The sequence below is a fragment of the Mobula birostris genome, chromosome 8 (assembly GCF_030028105.1).
Source record: "Mobula birostris isolate sMobBir1 chromosome 8, sMobBir1.hap1, whole genome shotgun sequence".
Classification (NCBI taxonomy): domain Eukaryota; kingdom Metazoa; phylum Chordata; class Chondrichthyes; order Myliobatiformes; family Myliobatidae; genus Mobula; species Mobula birostris.
In genome coordinates, this window is record NC_092377.1 from 67,220,985 (window position 1) to 67,247,595 (window position 26,611).

The 26,611-nt window shown below is 39.5% G+C and overlaps 1 protein-coding gene across 1 annotated transcript in view; it reads left to right on the plus strand.

Annotated features, from left to right (window-relative positions):
* LOC140201364 (synaptojanin-2-like) overlaps positions 1-26,611 on the plus strand; it is a 112,239-nt gene that overhangs the window by 34,521 nt on the left and 51,107 nt on the right. The window contains exons 6-10 of the mRNA XM_072265366.1: positions 5,834-5,895; positions 12,043-12,139; positions 15,587-15,759; positions 20,747-20,828; positions 22,470-22,622. Of these exons, the coding sequence (XP_072121467.1) occupies positions 5,834-5,895; positions 12,043-12,139; positions 15,587-15,759; positions 20,747-20,828; positions 22,470-22,622 (567 nt within the window). The remainder of the gene's footprint in view (positions 1-5,833; positions 5,896-12,042; positions 12,140-15,586; positions 15,760-20,746; positions 20,829-22,469; positions 22,623-26,611) is intronic.

The window sequence follows — 26,611 nt, forward strand, 5'->3', positions numbered from 1 at the left end:
CTCATTAGATTTAGTACCTTCACGGATTCTTTTAAAGAGAGCCTGCAGTTATATCATCATCTACTTTGCACTTTTAATATATTTCAAAAAACAGAAACTAATTTCAGGTTATTAGTCTCCATAGCACATTTCCGTTGTTACAATACCGTGATAGAGGAGAAGGATCTTGCATCCATGGGTTATTTTTCATTAAACATTGCTGAAGTCAGAGCTGTAATGATTTAAGAGGAGAAATGTGAGATGAACTATATTAGGGGGAAAGATTAACTTAAGATGGAGAAGCCAATGCAAATTTGCTTTGCTTTCTTTGTCCATTACATTGGAATGCAGTGACAAGACGAGTTGAGACTTGTGAAAGTACGGAGAGTTGGCCATCAGAATCTGATGCATCTGTGTTGAAGACTCAAGCTTTCAATAATAGTTTGCACAGTAGTTCTGAGGCACTGAGGAGACGTGTCGAACTAACCTCTTAACGACAATCAAACTATTAATAAGAATTGACTGACATGTATCCTTGGAGGTGAATGCTTAAAAGAAGGAATTTGTATAAACCTATTGTCAGTTCCTTGCACTGAGAAACAAGTTTAGCTGTAACTGAAACCTGCTATGGAAAAAAAAAAATTAGTATGCAGGATTATTGGTATGGATTACATCAGGAAGGAAGTTTGTGATTTATTTCTATAAATCAAAGGTGAGGCTCATTTAGGCACATTTCAGGAAGAACAGGTTCATAAGATAATTGCTGGGATGGTAGTGTGAAACAGTTTGGTCATTTTGTAGACTGGAACGACTCGACTTATTCTCCTTAGTGTGAGAAAGAGCTTATCAAAATGTTCAAATATGTGCTGAAACTTGAAAAATAAAAAGAAACAAATGGTTTCCGGTCGAAGAAGATAAATGATCAGAGAGCACAGATTGAAGGAATTTTGCATTTCCTTGTGATAAATGTGAACGAATTACTTAACACTCAGTAGCAACTTTCAAAGAGGAATTGGATAAATTGTCAGAACGAAAAACATGTAATTGGCCAGCGCCAAAAAAAAAATGTGGGGCCAGGCAAAAATTAATACAGGTCAACCACCTCAAATCCAGCAATCAGCAATCTGGCTCCACCGCTGGTTCGAACATAATTTTCTCCAAATCTCAAATTTCCCATGTCACCACACGAATTTGTCACCACTGTTTTGGTATTTCAGAAATTCAGAAGGCATGGGATCCAGGGAAGTTTGGCCAGGTGGATTCAGAATTGGCTTGCCTGCAGAAAGCAGAGGGTCGTGGTGGAGGGAGTACATTCAGATTGGAGGATTGTGACTAGTGGTGTCCCACAAGGATCAGTTCTGGGACCTCTACTTTTTGTAATTTTTATTAACGACCTGGATGTTGGGGTAGAAGGGTGGGTTGACAAATTTGCAGATGACACAAAGGTTGGTGGTATTGTAGATAGTGTAGAGGATTGTCGAAGATTGCAGAGAGACATTGATAAGTTGCAGAAGTGGGCTGAGAAGTGGCAGATGCAGTTCAACCCGGAGAAGTGTGAGGTGGTACACTTTGGAAGAACAAACTCCAAGGCAGAGTACAAAGTAAATGGCAGGATTCTTGGTAGTGTGGAGGAGCAGAGGGATCTTGGGATACATGTCCACAGATCCCTGAAAGTTGCCTCACAACTAGATAGGGTAGTTAAGAAAGCTTATGGGGTGTTAGCTTTCATAAGTCGATGGATAGAGTTTAAGAGTTGTGAGGTAATGATGCAGCTCTATAGAACTCTGGTTAGGCCATGCTTGGAGTACTGTGTCCAGTTCTGGTCGTCTCACTATAGGAAGGATGTGGAAGCATTGGAAAGGGTACCGAGGAGATTTACCAGGATGCTGCCTGGTTTAGAGAGTTTGCATTATGATCAGAGATTAAGGGAGCTAGGGCTTTACTCTTTGGAGAGAAGAAGGATGAGAGGAGACATGATAGAGGTATACAAGATATTAAGAGAAGTAGATAGAGTGGACAGCCAGCATCTCTTCCCCAGGGTACCACTGCTCAATACAAGGAGACATGGCTTTAAGATAAGGTGTGGGAAGTTAAAGGGGATATGAGAGGAATGTTTTTTTACTCAGAGAGTGGTTGGTGTGTGGAATACCCTGCCTGAGTCAGTGGTGGAGGCAGATACACTAGTGAAATTTAAGAGACTACTAGACAGGTATATGGAGGAATTTAAGGTGGGGGTTATATGGGAGGCAGGGTTTAAGGGTCGGCACAATATAGTGGGCCGAAGGGCCTGTACTGTGCTGTACTATTCTATGTTCTATGAAAACAATGAAAGAGCGAAAATGTTGATAACTAGATAAAGTTCTCATAAAGTGGTTTAAACTCTGCATCAGTGTAGAACTGTCAGGAGAGATGGTGAAGAAACGAGTGAAATTACTTCATGAAGAATTAGGACTGGATTAGGAGTGTGATTACAGTGAAAGGTGGCTTCAGCACTTCGAGCAACAACATGGCATAAAATTTCATGCAGTATGGTGAAAAACAGTCAGCAGACAAGGAAGCAGCTGCTAAGTTTATTGATGAGTTTGTTAAGTTATTTTCTGATGAAAATTGAAGTGCCGGGCAGATCTACAATGTGGACGAAACCACCTTATATTGGCATTGACAAACACTGGCTACAGAGGATGCAGAATCACCAGTGGGTCAGAATCAGAATCAGGTTTATTATCACCGGCATGTGTCGTGAAATTTGTGAACTTAGCAGCAGCAGTTCAATGCAGTACATAATATAGAAGAAGAAGAAAAAGATAAAATAATAACAAATAAGTAAATCGATTATAGTATACATATATTGAATAGATTAAAAATCGTGCAACAAAACAGAAATAATATATATTAAAAAAGTGAGGTAGTGTTCACGGGTTCAATGTCCATTTAGGAATCCGATGGCAGAGGGGAAGAAGCTGTTCCTGAATCGCTGAATGTGTGCCTTCAGGCCTCTGTACCTGCTTCCTGATGGTAACAGTGAGAAAAGAGCGTGCCCTGGGTGCTGGAGGTCCTTAATAATGGATGCCGCTCCTTGGTGTCCTTGGTAGTTTGTAAGCTGGTACCCAAGGTGGAACCGTCTAAATTTACAACCCTCTGCAACAACTTTTGGTCCTGTGTAGTAGCCCCCCCCCCCCCCCAAAACTAGACAGTGATACAGCCAGTCAGGATGTTCTCCACGGTACATCTATTGAGTTTTTGAGTGTATTTGTTGACATACCAAGTCTCTTCAAACTCCTATTGAAGTATAGTTGCTGTCTTGCCTTCTTTATAACCGCATCGAAATGTTGAGACCAGATTAAATCCTCAGAGATCTTGACACCCAGGAATTTGAAACTGCTCACTCTCTCCACTTCTGATCCCTCTATGAGAATTGGTATGTGTCCCTTCGTCTTTCCCTTCCTGAAGTCCATAATCAGCTCTTTCGTCTTAATGACGTTGAGTGCCAGGTTGTTGCTGCGGCACCATTCCACGAGTTGGCATATCTCACTCCTGTACGCCCTCTTGTCACCACCTGAGATTCTACCAACAATGGTTATATCATCAGCAAATTTACAGATGGTATTTGAGCTCTGCCTAGCCACATAGTCATGGGTGCAGAGAGAGTAGAGCAGTGGGTTAAGCACACACCCCTGAGGTGCACCAGTGTTGATCGTCAGTGAGGAGGATTTGTTATCACCAATCCGCACAGATTGTGGTCTTCTGGTTAGGAAGTCAAGGATCCAATTGCAGAGAGAAGTACGGAGGCCCAGGTTCTGTAACTTCTCAATCAGGATTGTGGGAAAGATGGTATTAAATGTTGAGCTATGGTCGATGAACAGCATCCTGATGTTATAAAGCATCAGAAGATCGTGTCACTGTGTTGGACTGCTCTAACGCTGGATCCCCAGACAATGGCATATTACACCCTTTAAAGGCTAAATGTCACTCCCTGTTTATGAAGCAGCTACTGAGTGCAGTTGACTCTGGCAGACCAGTGCAGGAGTTTGTGAAAGAACTGTTTTTCATTTTGTCATTGGTTTTTTCTTCATTATGCAAAGGTGAGGTGCTCATCAAGTAGGTAAGGGGTGTGTATTTAACCCTAACCTAACCACCTGTGATTCAGCAAAATTACTAATCCAGCACTGCACAGGTTCTAGTCATCCTGGATTTGTGGTGGTCAATCTGTACCAGGAGTATGGCTGCATTAAAGATCTTGTGTAGGCACAATGGCCTAAATGTTAATGCATGAAGTTATTGCACAAAGGTATGATATTATCCTTTAAGTATTTTCGGGATCCATGTCTTTACATCCTCCTTCTGGTCAGCTTGTGGCATCGAGTCTATCACAGCAGCTGTGGCAGCCAGCACTCACCCTGCAGATTCATGTAACCATCACACTTCACACTTACTCTTTCCGGGGAAATGGATACCTTCAGAAAGGCGGTCCATCCCTTCTTGCTTCAGAACTGAGGAGGTAGCTCAGAGCTAATCATAGTGGTGTGTTTGGTTGTCATCTATACCAGTTGGCTCCCCTGAAAGTTGTTGGTGTCTGAAATGGATATTTTTCCCACTACACTAATGTACTTTCATGATCACCGTAAGTACCACTGAATTCCCTGGCTACTGGTTTGAGGTGTATCTAACTATAGTTTTCTATCAATGGTCAGAACTTTGGGTGCTGCTGCAATAACTTGACCACTATGCCGTCTGGTTGCCATACAATGAGTTTGCATACATCCATCCTTTGCCAGGGACATTGATAATTTCCCATTGGTAGTATGCTTGTATACTCCTGGATGTGGTTTTGGTTTCTTGAGTGCCGGTTAGTCTGAAGCTTAATCTGTGCAGAGCCTTTTAAAATTATAATGGTAATACATTTATTTAATCTGCAAATTACAGATATTGGAAATTTAAAATAAAAATACTGACTGCTTGAACTAGCAGTTCAGGCAACATCTGTAGCGATTGGTTGAGAGTGAAAGAGTCCTCATGATAACTTGATAATCTTTCTTCAGAAAGGCCATTAATCTGAAACATGAACTCTTGTGTTTCTGCTGACTTTTGTCCGTATCCTTGGTTCTTATTTCAACTGTGTCATCCGTTGTTTTCACCATGTTTTCACAATGCATCTTGTGATGTGTTGACCTTGGTGAGTCAGTGTGTATAAATACACCCAGCTTCCCTGTTCCCCACTTTGTACAAGCAGAAAGCCATCTCTTGTAGTATATGCAGAGGTGATTCATCACCTTCTTGCATCGACACTGAGTGCATCTTCTGAGATTTTGAAAAACCAATCACATGGAAACTACTAAAAATCAAAACAAAAAGTCTTCATTCAGTTCAACTACTCAATGTGATGGATGCTCCTTGAAAGTAGAAGTGCGATATGTACTTTCAAATTATGCAAACTGGATCCATCTGCTATTGTAATATATCTAGGAAAATACAGCCAAGGAGTGTTCTGTGAAGGGCTTGGATCTTGAACGTTCTCCACCACCATAACCAAATAGCACATTGGAATTATTAGTTAGTATTGTAATTGCAGGTAACTTCCTTCAGAAAGTATTTTGGATGAATACAAATGTCTGCTGTGTGGAGACCATAACTGCCAGTAATTATTGTGGGAAAGTGTGTGGGCTGTATGTGTATGGATATTGTATAATCCTTCATAGTATTGAGGAGGTGACCGATATTACAAAGATGCGCCAACTCCCTTAGAACTATAACACAATAGGAGTGATCAAGGATAAGTGAAGGGAAGGAAATGTCTGCTGTTTCATTAAAATAGGAAAGATTACTAAACTGCTTAATCTACTAATTAATTTTTCAGGTTGGTTCTCATCATCTGCGCCTGACTCGAGGTCTTGAAGCAAATGCCCCAGCTTTTGACAGGTAATGTACAATATTGAGAATTGATCTGTACACTGAACAATTCTCTAAGTAACTTTTAAGGCTTTGCTCAGTTCCCTGCCATTTAATGATTTCACTGTTTTCTGACAGTAATAAAATACTTCAGGATCAGGCAGTGAAACATTGATCAGCATTCAAATTGCCATGCATTTTGAAGTGCGATTTGAATTTTAAGTAATTCGTCAAGCAACCTTTAGGATTATATATTCACCAGGAAGGTGGCAAGTTCCTTGGATGCTTTGTACCAGGGGACAGTCACATTCCATAAGATAAGGACTTCTGATCTGAACAGTGGTCAGGAACTGAGTTTTTTTTGCCACAAGTGAGACAAGTAGAGTTACCCAAAGGTTAGGAATGTCAGAGCTTCAACCTTCAATTTTCAGATAGGTTTGGATTTTTTTATTTTGTTTGGATGAAAGTGGGAACTGATGAGATTAGTGACTGTGATGCTGTGGTACAGGGAGTCATTCAGGTTGGGAGTGGGGTGGGGGAAGGAAACAAGAATGTAGTTCAAGGAGTAAGAGTACAAAAGGCTGTACTGCGTGCCTGATGCCAGTGTTAGGAATATCTGCTCAGGGCTGGAGAGGGAAAGGTGATATCCAGATACTTGGCATGTGTGGTTTCTACTGGAACCATGACTAGTGGACCATTGCCCTCCTACTGTATTCCTCTCCAGTCCAGAAAAGACATCCTGAACCCTGGCATCACCAGTATGTAGAGCTTGGCACCAATTTAAAGAGCAAAAGCTGACAGGCTCATGCAGGTTGGCAAAGGGCAGTGAGAGGGTGACATAAATTGGAGCTAGGTTATTGTAAGATGTATGGCAGTGTAGTTTTGGTACAGTCTACACTGATGAGCTGAATTGAAGAATCCAAGAAAGGGAGCAATTTGAGGAGCGATAAAGACACAAGATTACTTGCGTGAGTGGCGTTACAGGTACCCTAACGAAACAAAGCTCCAAACAATAACCACGTGGTAGGACAGTGTATAAGGGAAGAAAAAATAGCAGCTTGTCAGAAAGTGATTTGAGGGGCACAGTAGCCTAGTGGTTCCAGCACCAGTGACCCGAGTTCAATTCTGCCATTGTCAGTCAGGAGTTTTTTATGTTCTCCCTGTGATTGTGTGGGATTCCTCCTGGTGCTCTAGTTTCCTGCCACACTCTACAGACATATGGGTTAGGAGGTTCATTGATCACACGGGTGTAATTGGCTGGTGCAGGCCATGTTATATCTCTAAATAAATAAAGTGATGGTAAGGGATTTTAATTACAGAGGACACAGAAAAATCTGATGGGCAGGAAGAATACTAATATGAGGAAGTTACAGCATTCTCAGGATGGTTTCTTATGATGTTCTGTGCCATGATATAGCATTTACCTTGTCAATTAATCATTGTATAGTGCAATTAATCATTGACCCTATTGTGAATGCATCTGTTGGTAAAAGCAATTATAATATGATTGACTTTTACTTGCACTTTGAGGCAGAGAAGAACTGATCCAAACTTTGGTATTCTAAACCAAATAAGGCAACTATGAGGGCATGAAAGTAGTGCTAGTGAAAATAAACTGGAAAATAGGTTATGGGATCATTCAATTGAAATACTCTTTCAATTTAGAGGGCTCTTTCAGAAACACAGAATAGGTACATTAAAATGAGAGGGAAAAATTACAGAGGAAGCACACACTGTCTGTGGTTAACTAAAGAAAATCGATCATAAATCAAATATTGTTTAAAAATTGCAGGTACTATAATTGGTAACAGCCACATGAGTCATCTGCCAGATAACTGGACAGAATATCAAAACCAACAGAGATTGATTAAAAGGTAAATAAGGAAGTACAGATCAGGGTATGATCTAAAGTTAATATACAAATAGCAGTAACAATAGGGATGAAAATGAGCATTAGTCATTGTATTTTGGGAGTTTAAACTATGAGCTGTGGCTGTTAATAGAGTGAGTGGATTACGTTAAGGGTGTTACAAAGTTATTGCCAAAAATTCTATTGACTGCGCCCTGCATCAACAGGTTTGCCGTCATAACACTTTCTGGTTCACAGAATGCTAAAAACCTTAACTCTAGCACCTGTGTTGCTATTGGAAAGAGCTATTTAATTGATCTGTCTTTGACTGGTCATGCATAATGTCCCCTTTGAAACAGTATTGTCAACACATTGCAAATCACTATTGAAGCTGTATTTACGATTTTTTCAGTAATCCATTCACCTCTATTATTATGGAGGGTAACACAATTAGTTCTTTTGTTGGTACACTGTTAGTACCTTCTGCCAGTAAATGAACGTTAGTACCTTCTGCCTCCATAGGAATGAACTCCCCTTTTCCTGATAAGTTCCCTCCAAAGTACTGGCATTCTTCCTGAAATATGAATGGCGCTGAGGTTGAGAGATTCAAGTTCCTTGGAATGAGCATCACCAATAGCATGTCCTGAACCAACCACATAAACACCACCGCCAAGAAAGCTCACCAATGCCTCTACTTCCTCATAGGATAAAGAAATTTGGCATATCTCCATCGACTCTTATCAATTTTTATGAATGCACCAGAGAAAACATCCTCTCTGGATGCATCAAAGCCTGGTTTGGCTACTGCTATGCATGTGACCACAAGAAACTGCGGAGTTGTGGGCACAGTTCAACACATCACAAAAACCAGCCTGCCCTCCGTGGACTGTATGTGTACTTCTTGGTGGCTCAGTAAAGTAGCCAGCATCACCAAAAACTCCACCCATCCTGGACATTCTCTCTCTCCACCCTCCCATCGAGCAGAAGAAACAAAAGCATTGAAGCATATACTACCAGTTCGAAGACCGCTTCTGTCCCACTGTTATAAGATGATTGAAAGTTTCCCTAGCACAATTTTTGACCTCAAAATCTACCTCATTATGATCTTTCACCTTATTGTTTACCTGCACTACATTTCCTATGTAACTGTTAAACTTTCTGTATTTTATTGTTTTACTTTGTCCATCTTAATGCACTATATTAATTCGATATGTCTGAACAGTATGCAAGGTGAGCTTTTCACTGTATCTCGATACAGGTGACAATAATAAACCAATTCAAATTCCAGTGCCCACAGTTTGATCCAGCAATGTGGCTGAGGCGTTGTCTGGGTTTGGTTTTATCTCCTTCACATTTTTCTCAGTGCCACAGCTGATAAAGCAAATTGGTTCAACTGCATTCAAAAATGTTTGTGTGATTTCCCTCTCTATTTCTGTGGTCTACATAATTTGTAATTTATATTTCCTTTTCATTCCCTTCAATAGGCAGAAAATATCATTGGACTAAGTTTTATGTGGCATATAGTTGACCATTTCACCATACTCAAATGTCCTCGGAAGTCTTGCTCTCTCCTCCAGTGTGGCCAGTGCAGGTTGTGAAATTATGTCTTGTATGTCCAAGTCTTAAGTCACTGGCATATGCACCCTGGCCAGTTTATTAGGTACACCTGTACACCTGCGTGTTAATGCAAATATCTAATTAGTTGATCATGGCAACAACTCAATGCATAAAAGCATGCAGACATGCAGAGATTCAGTGTTGTTAAGACCAAATGTCAGAAGGGGAAAGAGATGTGATCTAAATGACTTTGACCATGGAATGATGCCAGATGGGTTGGTTTGAGTATGTTAGAAACCGTTGATCTCCTGGGATTTTCATGAACAACGATCCCTGGAGAATGGTGCAAGAAACAAAGAAACGTCCAGTGAGTGGCTGTTCAGTGGGTGAAAATACCTTCATAATGAGAGAGGTCAGAGGAGAATGGGCAGACTGGTTCAAGCTGACAGGAAGATGGCAGTAACTCAAATAGCCATGCGTTACAACAGTGGTGAGTAGAAGAGCACCTCTGAATGCACAACACATCAAATCTTGAAGTGATGGGCTACAGCAGCAGAAGACCACAAACATACACTCAGTGACCACTTTACTAGGTATCAAAGGTAACTAATAAAATGGCCACTGAGTGTATTTCAAAAAGAAGAGTGGGTCAAATGCTGATTCCTTTGGAGATGAGAGAGTATATTTTGTCTGATAAGCAGCTATTCACCATTACATGTTATTTCATTCAATTTGAAAGCAGCAGAAGGGTTTAGGTGTGGTTATTGAAACATTGCAGGAATGTTTACCCCTGGTTGTTCCATACTTGTAATTGCTTTTTGTTTCTCTCAAGAAAGGGTTTGGTTTTGCATGAGGTGGAGCATGTACTCAAACATAGTTGTTATGTGGGACTGGCTCGGTGGTACAAAGGTCTCTTCCTGATTATTATTGTTTGCATGAATACTGGTTCTAAATAATTAATGCATATCAGTAGAAGGAGTGGTACGAATCCCAGCCTTTTGGAGGGGGGAGGTGTTCACAGCAACTGTCTACTTGTCCAGGTGTCTGGAGAAACACTATTTACCACAGTTATGTGGCATTGATTCTTTCAGTTTCTAAGGAGTTGCAAATGGAATTGGACATTCTGTAACCATCAGCAAATGTCTCCATTTCTGACCCGGTGATGGAAGGAACGTCACTAATAAAGCAACTGGAGATGGTTGGCACAAGGGCACTGCCTGTGGATCATTCGTAGGTGATTAGATTCTCTTTTGTTGGAGATAGCTAATAGCTTGCAATTTTGTGGCACTTAAGAACATAAATAATGAGGTGAACAATATTGGCACATTGAATGTTCTCTGCCACTCATTAATATGTCAGATCTTCTCTTTCATGTACCACATCTAGCCTGCCAAGCACTTCAAGAATTGTGTACATTTTTATCAGACCCCCTCTTGCTCTCCTGAGTTCCAGATGATAGAGTCCTGGTCTATTCAATCCACCATTCGTGGAACCAGTCATGTGAACCTTCACTGTAATTTGTTTGGCAAGGGTGTCCTTTCTTAGAAAAAGAGATGAAAGCTGTGCACAATACTCCAGTTATGGGTTCACCAGAATCCTATATAATTGTAATAAAATTCCTTAATCTTTTATTTAAATTGTCTTGTAATAATGGTTAACGTACTACTTCTCTCGTTCTTCTATTACTGCACTTGCATATTAGCCTTCAGAGAACTACAGACGCACCTTAGTCCCTTTGAACATCAGTACTAACCAATCTCTCATCAAAGGATCTGTGACTTGCACAAATATGACTTGCCTAAATGTTGTTTAGGACTCTCTCAGTTTCTAAGGAGTTGGAAATGGAATTAGACGTTCTATAACCATCAGCAAATGTCTCCATTTCTGACCCAGTGATGGAAGGAAGGTTACTGATAAAGCAACTGGAGATGTTTGGGACAAGGGCACTGCCTGTGGATCTCCTGCAGTGATGACTAGGGGCTGGTCTGATTTTCTCCAGTGAGCACAAGCATCTTCCTCTCTGCATGAAATGACTCCAACCACTAGAATGTTTACCAATGATGTCACATTTGCTTAAAGATAATATTGGTGTAAAGGGCAGTCACCCTCACATCATCTCTGAAATTCGGCTCATTGGTCTGTGTTTGGACTAAGGCTGCAACAAAGTTTTGCTAATTGTTTTTCTTAAAACTCTGTGCATCCTATCTGTTTGGTTTGCCTTGTTTTGGTTCCCCTGCTCTTGTTATATCAATTTTAAATGGCACCTAGGTTAATATTTGTTCTTCAAACAAAGAGGACACTCTTAATGGGATCGCTACCTGAGAGGGCAAAGGGCACCAGAGTGTAATGTTCCATCCAAACACTGGCACCTGTGGAAGTACAGTGACCCTGGCCCAGTGTCAGTTGTGTTCAATTCTGCATTGGGAATTCAAACCACAGTATTATGGTGCCTCATACAATGACGTAAAATCTGCCAATCGTATATTTACAAAATAAATTTGCCTCTGGGATGTATGGTTGATCATGTATAAGGCCCATTTTCAGAATCAGATTTATTATTGCTGACAATTGTCATGAAATGTATTGTTTTGTGACAACAGTACACTGCAAAACATGAAAATTACTGTAAAGTACAAAAAGAGGCGAAAAATAAATAATGAGGTAGTGTTCCTGGATCCATGGACCAGTTTTATAGTGTAATATATCATTGTTTTAAAGACAAAGTAATTAACTCTTATATAGAAAGTAAAATGTTACCATTAATTTCTCAGGCATCTGATGTTGCTGAAGGCACAGTATGGAAATCAAGTTATTGTCAACCTATTAAAAATTAAGGGAGGAGAGGAAGTCCTCAGCAGAGCTTATAAGGTATGGTTACAAACAATGGCAAATCACACACTTTATGCGGTTGATAGAATTGTGAGTGATCTTCGTGACAATAGTCGTATCACAGGTCTAAAACTTTGCTCTGCAACTCTTCCTCACTGTCGTAATTTTCATGGTTCCAATCAAGTACTCAAATGGACTCTGTTTGAGCCTGTTTTCCAGTATTACTACTGAATCATAACCACATGAGGTAACTCGTACCTAAACTTCACCAAATATCTGTCACATTCTGTGTTTTTGCTCATAAGCATTCCAAGCATGTCCTAATCTGCTTAGCAGTTTCCGAATGAGCTGAAACTTTAAACCGGATATTCCTTCAGGGGCATGGGGTGTGGTAGTGGGAGGGTTGTAAATCAGCATAGTCAGAAAATAGTTGGGTTCTTGGTGACTTACAGTTCTCCCACTATCAGTTTGCAAATTTGAACTGGGTGAAATTTTAATTGTAGTTTTGGCTGATGGCAGGTAATCTTAGTGATTTGAGTTTGCTGGTAATTAATGTCCATTTGCCCAGAGCCTCACTTCTTTAATATTATCTTGAATTGGATTTAATTCACAGCTTTGACACAGGCTGATTTAAAAAGTTCCTAATGTCTTTTTTCTCCCTGATTGCTTTCCTGCCTCATTCAAATAGGGGGATGAAATGATTGGACGGCTTTAAAAATTGCTGAAAAATCGATCAGCAAGATTTCGTGCTCCACTTTTAGTTGGATGGTACTTATCCGGTGAAGTTCAAGATAGGCAGTTTGAACATAAGACCAAAAGAACAGAATTAGGCCATTCGGCCCATTGAGCTTTACCATTCCATTATGGCTGATTTATTCTCCCTCAGCCCCATTCTCCTGCCTTCTCCCCATAACCTTTGACACACTGATTAATCAAAAACCTATCATCCTCCACCTTAAATATACCTAATGACTTGGCCTGCACTGCCTTCTGTGGCAATGTATTCCACAAATTCATCATCCTCTGGCTAAGTAAATTTCTCCTCATCTCTGTTCTAAATGGATGGCCCTCAATTCTGAGGCTGTGCCCTCTGGTCCTAGGCTCCCCCATTGTAGGAAATATCCTCTCCACATCCACTCAATCTAAGCCTTTCAATATTCAATAGGTTTCAATGAGATACCCCCTCATTCTTCAAAACTCCAGCAGAGTACAGGCCCAGAGCCATCGAATACTGCTCAGATATTAACTCTTTAATTCCTGGGATCATTCTCATGACCCTCCTCTAGACCTTCTCCAATGCCAACACATCTTTTCTTACATAAAGCGTCCAAAATTGCTCACAATATTCCAAGTGTAGTCTGACCAATGCCTTTTGAAGCATCAGCGTTACATCCTTGCTTTTATATTCTAGTCCTCTTGATATGAATGCTAACATTACATTTGCCTTCCTTACCATAAACTCAACCTTCAAGTTAACCTTTAGGGAAGATCATTTAGGGAAGATAAATATTATAAGTAAAAAAAATACCAAGTACTTTATATTTGAATCACACTTGTGATCTCATTACCCTATATTCATGTAAATTAAATTAAATTGTAATATTGAAATATGATAATTTATTATACAAAAAAAAGAATCTAAACCCACTACCAAGGTCGAAGCTGTTTGGTAAAGAAAGAAAAAAGAAAAAAAAACTTATCATATGGTGATATTAGCCAACATCTGTACTTTAACAGCAAATCAAAAGTTTTGAAAATAGTTCAAAAATGGTCTCCACAATGTTTGAAAGTCTTGGCTAGATTCAGAAATTGAACAACAAATCTTCTCTAAATTTAAGCATGACATAATATCACGTAACCATTGAGCATAAGTAGGCATCCTTCCATTTAAGCAAGAGCGCCCTCCAAGCTGTAAGAGAAATAAAAGCCAAAATGTGCAAGCCAGATATCTCCAGAATAATATCTTTTCCTCCAATAATACCGAATAAGGCAGTCAAAGGGTTGGGCTTAAAATTTACTTTGAAAAGTACAGAGAAAGTTTGGAATACTAATATTTTTCAAGACTTGGGCATGTCCAAAACATATGAATTAGTGAAGCTTCTCCGTTGTTACATCTATCACAATAGGGAGATATATCCGAATAAAAACAAGGTCCATCTTACTATCTTAACTGTACTTGAAAATGTTTTCACCTTAACTGCTAGTCTGAATTGATACAGGTGAACTTGGCCTTTAAACTTCTTTTCAGCTTCTTTATTAAAGTGAACGAACATTTTTAGGTAAGTCATGCGCTTTGTTTTGTGAGAAGAGCAAGTTTTACAATCCAATAAGACCATAAGACACGTATGCAGCTTTGGGCCATTTGGCCCATTGAGACTGCTCTGCCATTCAGTCATGGCTCTCTCAACCCCACTCTCTTGCCTCCTCCCATCACCTTTGACGCATCTACTAATCAAGAAACTATCAACCCCCACTCTAAATATACCAAATGAATTTGCGTCCACAGCCATCTGTGGCAATGAATTCCACAGATTCACTGCCATCTGGAAAAGGAGTTCCCTCCGCTCCTCTGTTCTAAAGTGATGCCCTTCTAACTGAGTCTGTATCCTGTGGTCCTAGACCCGCACTATGGGAAACATCCTCTCCATCTAGGCATTTCAATATTCGATAGGTTTCAATGAGATTCTCCCTCATTCTTCAAAACTCCAGCGAGTACAGGCCCAGAACTCAAACAGTTCTCATATGTTAACCCTTTCATTCCCAGGAAAAATCTTGTAAACTTCCTCTGGACTCTCTCCAATGCCAGCACATGCTATTTTCAGATAAGGGGCCCAAAAGTGCTCACAATATTCCAAGTGCCGTCTGGCCATTGCCTTATAAAGCCACAGCATTACATTTATGCTTTTATATTCCAGTCCTCAATAAGTTTTACCCTAACCACGCATAACCAGCAATACACATTTTATCCATGTTTAAAGACAAATGCTATAAATCTTGCTCACTGCTGCCTTCCTGCCGTTAGTACCACTTCACCAGTCCAATGGCTGTTCCATTGCTCCCTTCCACCTTGCCTAAATATTCTTCTGGGAATAGAAAATTCAGGAATTATTCAAAGGGCTGGACAAAATTTATGGAGGGAGAAGTAGTAATTCAATGACAGACTATCAAACTTTAGTGCTGTTTTTGTCTTTATTGCACTGCCTCCCTCTTTTGGGTTTTTTCATTGTCTTTACATTTCCTGGATGTGTCGTATTTTGCTTTCCAACATCTCCCATGCTTATGAAAAGCACTTCATTGTCCTGATTGGTGAGGAGTGAGGGGTTTATTATAACGTCTATTCATTAACAAATATTGACTTGGTGCCTGTGGAGCATGTGAGGTAGAGGTAGTCTGTGAAGGCAATAGGATCAGTTGAAAATAAGGGACACAGTCGGCTGAAAGGTCAGATTTTGTACTTACTCTGATTTTATGACTATTTATTAATAGAAGTTGTTGTGGGCCTCCCTTCATGCGATCTGCACACCAATGATAAACTTTGACTGCTATCACTGTTTGAAGAGTGGCAAGGTGGGGAAGCTGCATTCACTGATAATTCCTCAGCTCGAGGAACACCTGGAACGGTTCGGCTTCTTCACCAGCAGAGAGCATGCCCCTCTTCGGTGAGTCTTTCAGATTTGTTTTGCTTTCATACTACAACTGAAATAATGAAACACAGTCATGCATATGCTTTTTTTTATATGGTTCCCATTGGCATAAGGCTCACTAAAAGAATTAAACATACTCTGCTTTTAAATTACACATTAGTGTTGTGTGAAACAATAGAAGTAAAATGTTTGCTCAAACTGAACAAGCAGGAATGTTGCCTGCAAGACGAAATGGTTAAGTACTGAGGCTTGGTAGAGCATCTACATAACACTGCTTTTTCCAACTGATACTCTGTAATGAAGCTTGCTCCTCTCTGATTGCTGTAAGTATAAATCAATAAATTGGCTTTTTATTCTCAAATGTGCCAAGGTACAGTGGAAAATCTGGTCTTGCATGCTGTCCATGCAAATCGATTTATTATAACAGTGTATTGAGGTAGTACAAGGTCAAGCAATAACAGAGATCAGAATAGTGTTATTGTACAGAGAAAGTGCAGTGTAATTAGACAATAAGGTACAAGGTCACAACGAGTGATTTGTGAGTCAGGAGTGTACCTTGCCGTACTAGGGAAGCATTCAATAGTATTATAGTTGTGGAATAGAAGCTGTCATTGACCCTTCAGGTTTTTGTATCTCCTGCCTGATACAAATTGTAGAGAGATTGACCAGGATCTTTGATTATCCTGGCTGCTTTCCTGAAGTAGTGAGAAGTGCAGACAGAATTGATGGAGGGCAGGCTGCTTTCTGTGATGCACTGAGCTGCATCTCTGAAGTTTCTTGTAGTCATGACCAGAGCAATTACCATACCAAGCTATGACGCATCTGGATAGAATGATTTCTATGGTGCATCGATTAAAAACCTGTAAGAGTCAAAGGGGACATGCTAAATTTCTTGAGCCTCTTGAAGAAGTGGAGACACTGGTGAATCTTCTTGGTCATGGTGTCTACATGTTTGGACCAGGGCAGTGTACACTCCTGGGAATTTGGAACTCAACCTTCTGAACCTCAGCACCACTGACGTAAAAAAGAGCAATGTGTACAACCACTTTCTTGAAGTTAGTGACCAACTTTTGTGTATTGCTGACACTTTCTTTTTAAATCTTTTTATTGAATTAGTACACAAAAGGTAAACCATATAGGCACTGATACACAGTTGCAATATAACTTTACAAGAGATATTAATACACAAAAAAAAGTTAGTACAAACAGTGCGGTTTAGATATAAAATAACCAGGTAATATAATAGTATACTAATTTTCAAATATGTCAATATGGAAAAAAAAACACCCAAAAAAACCCCCCCAAAAAGAACCCACCATGCAACTAAACTAAAAAGCAAAGCAAAGCAATGGGCTAACTAGGTATCAAGTAGAGTTAAACAACTTAAAACAATCACGTCCTCAAACCCGACCTCCATTAAAAACAGTTTTAAAGAAAAGCAAGAAGGGAATGTAGATATGGCCAGAGAAAGAAAAAAAGTTACATTAAATTAAAATGTTGAATAAAAGATCTCCAAGTCTGTTCAAATTTAACTGAAGAATCATAAAGGTTACTTCTAATTTTCTCCAGATTTAAATATAGTATTGTCTGGGAAAACCGAAAGAATGTAGTTGGAGCATTAATCTCCTTCCAGTGTTGTAAAATACATCTTTTCACCATTAAAGTAAGAAATGCAGTCAATCTACAGGCTGAAGGGGAAAGATTACTGGGAATTTTAGGTAATCCAAAGATAGCAGTAATAGGATGGGGAGAAATATCTATATTCAATACCTTTGAAACAATATTAAAAATATCTTTCCAAAATGTTTCCAAAGTAGGACAGGCCCAAAACATATGAGTTAAAGAAGCTATCTCCCCATGACATCTGTCACACCAAGGGTTAATATGAGAATAAAAACGAGCTAATTTATCTTTAGATATATGTGCTCTATGGACAACTTTAAATTGAATTAGGGAGTGTTTAGAACAGATAGAGGAAGTATTAACTAGTTGTAAAATATGCGCCCAGTCATCCACCAGAATAATAAGACCCAATTTCTTTTCCCAATCTGACCTAATCTTATCAAATGGAGCTTTCCTAAGTTTCATAATAGTATTATAAATAATAGCCGTTACACCTTTCTGACATGGATTAAGGTTAATTATAGTGTCAAAAATATATGTAGGAGGTAGCGTCGGAAAGGAAGAGAGTATAGTACTTAGGAAATTTCTAACTTGGAGATATCTAAAAAAAAATGTATTCTTGGTAAGTTATATTTGTTAGATAATTGCTCAAAAGACATAAGGGAACCATCTAAAAATAAATCCAAAAACCGTGAAATACCATTAGTCTTCCAAACTTGAAAGGCACGGTCAGTGGAAGAGGGAGGGAAGAATATGTTACCTAAAATAGGAATCGCAAGCCCAAATTGATTAAGATTGAAAAATTTTCAGAATTGAAACCAAATACGTAAGGTATATTTAACTATCGGGATACAAACCAGTTTACAGCGTTTCAGATCAAAAGGAAGAGAAGAACCTAAAATAGAGCCAAGTGCATAACCTTGAGCAGATTGTAATTCCAATACTACCCATTTAGGAATGGATAGTGTATCTTGGTCAAGTAACCAAAATTTCATATGTCGAATATTAATTGCCCAATAATAGAATCTAAAGTTAGGTAATGCCAAACCTCCATCTCTCTTAGCTTTCTGTAGATGTATTTTACCCAATCTCGGGTTTTTATTTTGCCAAATAAATGAAGAAATTTTAGAGTCAACTTTATCAAAAAAGGATTTGGGAACAAAAATCGGTAGTGCCTGAAATACATATAAAAATTTTGGAAGAATAAACATCTTAACAGCATTAATACAACCAATCAAAGTTAGATAAAATGGAGACCATTTAAATGAGAGTTGAGTAATGTGATCGATTAAGGGTAGGAAATTAGTCTTAAATAAATCTTTATGTTTACAGGTAATTTTAATCCCAAGATATGAAAAACGATTATTAACCAACTTAAACGGAAGATTCTGATGTAAGGGAACTTGCTTATTAATCAGAAAAAGTTCACTCTTACCGAGATTTACAACCTGAAAAAAAGACTAAATTGTGCTAATAAATCTAAAGCAGCAGGGATAGATTTTTGAGGATTAGAAATATATAAAAGTAAGTCATCAGCATAGAGTGATACTTTATGGGACTTTAAACCCCGAGTTATCCCAATAATATTTGGAGATTCTCGAATGGCAATTGCAAGAGGTTCTAATACAATATCAAATAATAAAGGACTAAGAGGACAACCTTGTCTGGTACCTCGAAAAAGAGGGAAAAAAGATGAGCTTAAAGAGTTAGTACGGACTGAGGCCATAGAAGAATAATATAACAATTTGATCCAGGATATAAATTTCGGGCTGAAATTGAACATTTCAAGCACCTTAAATAAGTAAGGCCATTCGACTCTGTTGAAGGCTTTTTCAGCGTCTAAGGAAATGACGCACTCAGGATCACTTTGTGAGGGGGTATAAACAATGTTTAACAGTGTACGAATGTTATAAAAAGAGTAACGACCTTTAATAAAACCCGTTTGGTCTTCCGAAATAATATAAGGAAGTGCTTTTTTTTAATCTGTTTGCTAATAATTTAGAAAAGATTTTAGAATCAACATTTAATAAGGATATTGGTCTATAAGATGCACATTGAGCAGGATCTTTATCCTCCTTTAATATTAAAGAGATCGATGCTCTATAGAAGGATTCAGGACGTTTACCAAGTTTTAATGAGGCCTCTAGAACCCTGAATAACCAAGGGATTAATGAAGATGCAAAACATTTATAAAATTCCACGGTAAACCCATCAGGACCAGGAGCTTTCCCTGGACTCATAGAGAAAATAACATTCTTAATCTCATCAGTAGTAAAGGAAGTGTCAAGCATAGAAGATATATCATGTGAAATCTTAGGGAAATCTAGGTCATCTAAAAAGTCATACATATATTTAGAGTCTCGTGGAAACTCTGATTGATATAAGGAGGAATAAAAATCAAAAAAAGATTGATTAATCTCAGCTTGATCAGATATCAGTTCATCATTTTGATTATAAATCTGATTAATTTGAAATTTGGAATAGTTAGTCTTCAACTGGTTAGCCAACAGTTTACCAACTTTGTCACTATATATATAAAATTCACTTCTTGTTTTCATTAATTGATTTGCAATCGAGGACAAAAGTAATAAACTATGTTCCATTTGAAGTTCAGTTCTTTGTTTATACAACTTCTCAGAGGGAGCTGCAGCGTATATCTTATCGATTTCCTTAATCTATGTATCGCTGATACTAAGGGGAAGTTTGTTGTCAGGACACCCTGCCACTGGGCTCTGATCTTGACAGCTAAAGGCATGGCTCCAATAGTAGAGAAATTAAAATCAGTAGTACTCAAAGAAGCTTTGAAGAGTATTGCAAGGTTGGAGAAGAAATGGAGGAATATAAAAACAATGGTGGGAACATTATAACTGGAAATGAGTATAGGTCAAGAGATACACCATTTGGTTAGCACATGGGCAGCAGGGTCTTTGAAATCAGGTTTCTGAAGTGTAGAATAAGGGAGGCCAGGCAGGATCCTACGGGTGTTACAGATAAGAATGAGAATTCCGCAATAGGTAAAATAAGGTAGAGTTGGATCGTGACATGATTGTGGTGATGGAAAACAGCTGAGTGATGGTACAGAAGTAGGTGGGAGTTCATTTTGCATTGGATATTGTGACATTATATTTTACCCACTGCTGCCCTGTCAGGGTGAGGATTGCAGTTGGGGCAAGGTCACAAGTGCATGTGCTGAGTACTAAAGACAGTGGCTCAGTCTTGCCAGTACAATACTTTTGTTTGCGAGTAATCCTGTACAACATACCACTGATTCCTCCTGGTTTTAGTGGGTTATTGAAGTATGCAATCTGAAGACTGAACATTATCTTCTTTAGATTAGGGGAGGTAAAACCCTGAATTCTCATGTACGGTGTTTTTAAAGTTTTCAGACGGGAACATTCAGAACAAATTGTCTTGACTGCCTGGATCGAACCAACAGTGTCCAGTCCTTTGTGGCTTTGGAGGTAATTATTTTAGCTACTGAAAAATTTAGTTAAAGAGTGTTTTGTTTGAAGGAGATAAAAGACCATAAGGTCCAGGAGCAGAATTAGGCCAGTTAGTCTATTGAGTCTGCTTCGCTATTTCATCATGGTTGATCCATTTTTCCTCTAAGCCCCAATCTCCTCCCTGTATCCCTTCATACCCTAACCAATCATGAATTTATCAACCTCTGCCTTAAATATACATAATGATGGCTAACAAAGTTATCTGTGGCAGCAAATTCCACAGATTCATCACTCTCTGGCTAAAGAAATTCCTCCTCGTCTCTGTTCTAAAAGGACAGCCCTCTTTTCTGAGGCTGTCTTCTGGTCCTAGACTCTCCCACCATAGGAAACATCCTCTCCATATCACCCTCCATCAAGGCCTTTCAACGTTTGATAGGATTCAATTAGGTCACCCTTCATTCTTCTGAATTCAGGCCCAGAGCCATCAAATGCTCTTCATATGACAAGGTGTTCAATTCTGGAATTATTTTCATGAACCTCCTTTGAACTTTCTCCAGTGCCAGTACATCCTTTCTAAGATAAGCGGCCCAAAACTGCTCCCAATACTCCAACTGAGGCTTCACCAGTGCTTTATAAATACACATGTTTGCTTTTATATTTTAGTTGTCTTGAAATAAATGCTAACATAGCATTTGCCTTTCTCACCATCAATTCAACCTGCAAATTAACCTCTGGGGAATCCTGCACAAGGATTTCCAAGTCCCTTTGCACCTCAGATTTCTGAGTTTTCTCTTCATTTAGAACATAGTTAACCCTTTCATTTCTTCTATGAAAGTGCATGACCATTCACTTCCTGACACTGTATTCCATCTGCCACTTATTTGCCCATTCCCCTAATCTGTCTAAGTCGTTCTGTAGCCTCTCTACTTCCTCAAAACTATCTGCCCCTCCACTTATTTTCATACCATCCAACAACTTTGCAATGAAGCCATCAATTCCATCATCCCAAGACATTAACATATAGTGGTCCCAACAGAGACCCTTGTGGAACACCACTACTCACTGGCAGCCAGCCAGAAAATACTCCCTTTATTCCCACTCTTTGCCTCCTGCCAATCAGCCACTGCGTTATCGATATATGATGGAATTGTAAGAAACCTTCTTTAGTAAAGAATGATAATTTTGATTAATAAATGATAGATGATATTTTTAATGGAGAGGATCTATGGAGATGTTTAGATCTCTTTCCTGGGGAGAAATGTCGAAAACTACAGGACATCGCTTTAATTTTTACCATCTCACTTTAAAGGAGATGTGCATGGTAAATCTTTCACACAGCTGGTGGTGGAAACAGACGTGATAATTGCATTTTGAGAGGCATATCTACATTCAGAGAATGGTCCCTGCAAAATATTTGTTTTATTTGGCATTGTGGTTATCACAGACGTTGTGAGCCAAAGAGCCTGTTCATGTCCTACTGCGTGTAACTCTAAAGATATGATCGAAAGGTTGGCAGTGGTTGAGTTGTAAAATGGAGAAGAGTTTGTTATGGTATGATAAAATATCAATCAGTCATAAATAATAAAACATTTTCAGAATACGGAAGCAAAACTATCAAGGCAAATTATGACTCTGATTTATTTTCTTGTCAATTCATAGGTTTTGTACAATCAGTTGGAGAGCTTGGAAATGGCTAGCAAGAAGTCAGTAGTGGAACGCTTTGTGGAATTCTACAAAACAATGTGGTCAGTGAATGGACATAACTTAAGCAAGATTTTCATAGGAAATCGTGCACGAGAAGGAAAAACGAAGGTAATATATGAAGGGTGCATTTGAACACTTTCTAAGATGATATAGGAATATTTTATAGAGCATTAAAAATCATGTACAATATTTATAATTCTGTGTTTGTATGAGAGTGACTTCATCTTAGAGGGCTGCTTTCCAATCTTTGAGTAGAATGAAGCAAACTATACTCTCACTTTCCCAGTCCCACAAAAGTCAAAACATACAAATATGTTGCATTTTCTTAAAAGAACAAGGCAAAAAAATTAATATGCAAGCCATTATTGTGCCTCTCTAGTTGAGCACAAAAGCAGTTAAAACAGAAGACTGACTTGTAAGCTGGGAAATAGCTCGACTTTCAAAATAATAGGTCAGCCATAAATAGTACAAGTAATTTCGGCTCAGGTTTCTCAGATGCTGGAATTAAAACTGTCAAGGCTGTTCATTATATTTGGAGTTGGGTTTTTTCAGATTAATAATCATTGAGGTGTCAGCTAGAGACCCTGGGAATTGCCTTCGAGACAGTCCTTTATCATTTAGTTTCTTACCATTTAGGTAAATGATAGTCCTTTATCATTTAGCTGGATGACAATTTACAGAGCAAAACTCTCAGTAGGGCACCTGTTCTGTCCAGTTTGATCTTGGGGAAATTATTAATTTCTTTTTCTGGGTTGTAGCAAAAGGATCAGCCAGGTTCCTTGCTGAGCCCCATTATTCAGTGAGCCTACCTGGAAGATGAGCCTATGGGGTGGATAGGGGGAGAAACATGGTTTGTCTTTGTGTGGAATTTGTTCACTTATCTGAAAATTGTTGTATCCCAAGGGGTGCAGATGGCATTAAGTGATTTATACTTGACAGCATCCCTCTGAGAAATGAATGACAGTCATCTCGTATTGCTGGAGATTAATCTATCGACAAAATATCGTTAAACTCTTGTAGGATGTGGTGATTCAGCATTTGATTCAAGATTGCTTAATGTCATTTCCAGTACACAAGTGTAAAGGAGAATGAAATAAATGCTACTCCAGCTCTGATGTAGCACAAAAAATGCAATAATAAAAAAACATCATAAATGTAAATACAATCAATGTATATAGCTATCTTCTGTATGTCCACAAGGTAACACCCAGCGCAGGAGCATCTGTATACCAGGTGACTCTGACAGGAAATGATAAAGTAGGGGTATGGTAGGGTTCAGAATTCAGGTCACCATATACAACCCTCAGATTCATTTTCCTGCAGGCATACCCAATAAATCCAAAAACCATAATAGAAATGGGAAAACACACTACCAGGTCAGACAACAGGTGTGCAAAAGGCAAACTGTGCAAATACAAAAAGAAGGAAAAAATATTAATAATAAATAAGCAATAAATATTGAGAACATGAAATGAAGAATCCTTGAAAGTGAGTCCATAGGTTGTAGGAACAGTTCAGTGATGGGGCAAATTAAGTTGAGTGAAGTTACCCCCTCTGGTTTAGTTCCCTGGTGGTTGAGGGGTAATAATTGTTCCCAAATCTAGTGTTGTGAGTCCTGTGGCTCCTGTACCACCTTTCTGATGGCAACGGTAGGAAGAGAGTGTGACTTGGGTGGTGGGGGTCCCTAATGATGGATGCTACTTTACTGCAACAACACTCCTTATAGATGTGCTTAATGGTGGGGAGGGCTTTACCCGTGATGGACTGGGCCATATCCAATACTTTTTATAGGATTTTCTGTTGAAGGGCATTGGTGTTTCTTTATCAGGCTATGATATACTCTCCACTACACATCTATAGAAGTTTGTCAAAGTTTTAGATGTCACCAAATCTTTGCAAACTCCTAAGGAAGTAGAGGCGCTGATTTGCTTTCTTTGTAATTGCACTTGCATGCTGGGCTCATGACAGGGCCTCTGAAACGATAACACCAAGGAATTTAAAGTTGCTGACCCTCTCCACATCTGATCCCCTGATGAGGATTGGCTGATGCACCTCTTGTTTCCTTCTCCTGAAGTCAATAATCAGCTCCTTGGTCTTGCTGACATTGAGTGAAAGGTTGTTGTTGTGGCACCATTCAGCCAGAGTTTCAATCGCCCTCCCATATGCTGGTTCATCACCACCTTTGATTCAGCCTACAACAGTGGTGTCATCAGCAATCTTAAATATGGCATTGGAGCTGTGCTTAGCCATGCAGGCATAAGTGTAAAATGAGTAGCGCAGGGGACTAAGCACACAGCCTTGTGGTGCCCCTGTACTGATGGAGATTATGGAGGAGATGTTGTTGCCAATCAGAACTCACTGGGGTCTGCAAGTGATGTGGCTTAGTGGGTGGAGATGTGGATCAGTCTAATTACTTGGGGAAGGTAACTGTCTTTGAGTCTGGAGGTCCTGGCGTGGATGCTATGTAACCTCCTCCCTACTGGAAGTGGGACTAACAGTCCATGAACTAGGTGGGTGGGATCCTTCATGATGCTGCCGGCTTTTTCGATATATACGTCCTAGATGGAGGGTAGGCTGTTTCCCATGATGCATTGGGCCATTTTGCCCACCTCTTGCAGAGCCTTCCTGCCACTGCAGTGTACTTTTCGTACTATACAGTGATGCAGCATGTTAGGATGCTCTCTGCTGTGCATCTGTAGAAGGATGCAAGTATGGATGTGCATAGTCCGGCTTGCTGGACTCCAATCAGTAGAAAGCATTTCAAAAAGTATTTGGGTCTGCGGTTCAGAGATGTCCTAAACCAGCCTGGGAAAGAAAAGCTGAGAACCATCTCAGCAGGTTTTTAAGACCAAACAGTAAATTCACGGTCATCATTGGCCATGTCAGTTTTTATTCTAGATTTTATTTATTAAGTCCCCAGCTGTCTTGGGAATTCAAAATTGTGTCTTCAGGTCAGTGCTGTGGTCTTCTGGCCATGAGCTTTAAGTTGACTCCCAAGATTGCCATGCCCCGTACCCCTGTAGCATGTTCTGATATAACTTAAGGAAGGGAATAGCAGCAGCAATACTAGGTACCTCTGTACAGCATAGAGTCATAGAACAATACAGCACAGAAACAAGTCCTTTGGCCCATCTAGTCAGTGCTGAACTATGAATCTGCCCTGTCCCATCGACCTGCACCAGGACCATTGCCCTCCATGTCCCTCCCATCCACATACCTATCTAAATATCTCAAGTGTTGAAGTTGAACCTGAGTCCACCACTTGCACCGACTCTGTCCATGTTCTCACCACTCTCCGAGTAAAGAAGTTCCCCCTCATATTCCCCTTAAACATTTCACCCTTCACTCTTAACCCATAGCCTCTAGTTTATTCTCACCCGACCTCAATGGAAAAAAACCTGTTTGCATTTATCCTACTTATACCCGTCATAATTTTGTATACCTCTGTCAAATCTCCCCTCATTCTCCAATGTTGTAGAGAATATAGTCCTCACCTATTCAACCTTTCCCTATAACTCAGGTCCTCAAGTCCTGGCAATGTCCGAGTAAATAGTCTCTGCACTCTTTCAATCTTTTTGATATTTTTTCTTTAGGTAGGTGACCAAAACTGCACATAACACTCCAAATTAGGTTTCACCAGTGTTTTATGTAACCTCAACATAACATCCAATCTCCTGTACTCATTACTTTGATTTATGATTGCCAATGTGCCAGAAGCTCTCTTTACAACTCTCTCTACCTGTGATGCCACTTCCAAGGAATTATGGATCTGTATTCCAAGATCCCTCTGTTATACTGCACTCCTCAGTGCCCTACTGCTCACCATGCTAGCCCTATCCTGGTTTGTCCTCCCAAAGTGCCATACCTCACACTTGTCTGCATTAAATTCCATCTGCCATTTATCAGCTGGCCCAGATCCCAATGCAAGCTTTGATAGCCTTCCTCACTGTCCACTGTTCTCCTAATCATGGTGTCATTTGCAAATTTCCTGATCCATTTTACCATATTATCATGCAGGTCGTTGATACAGATGACAAACAACAACAGACCCAGCACCAGTCCCTGCGGCACACTACCAGTCACAGACGGCTTCTCTG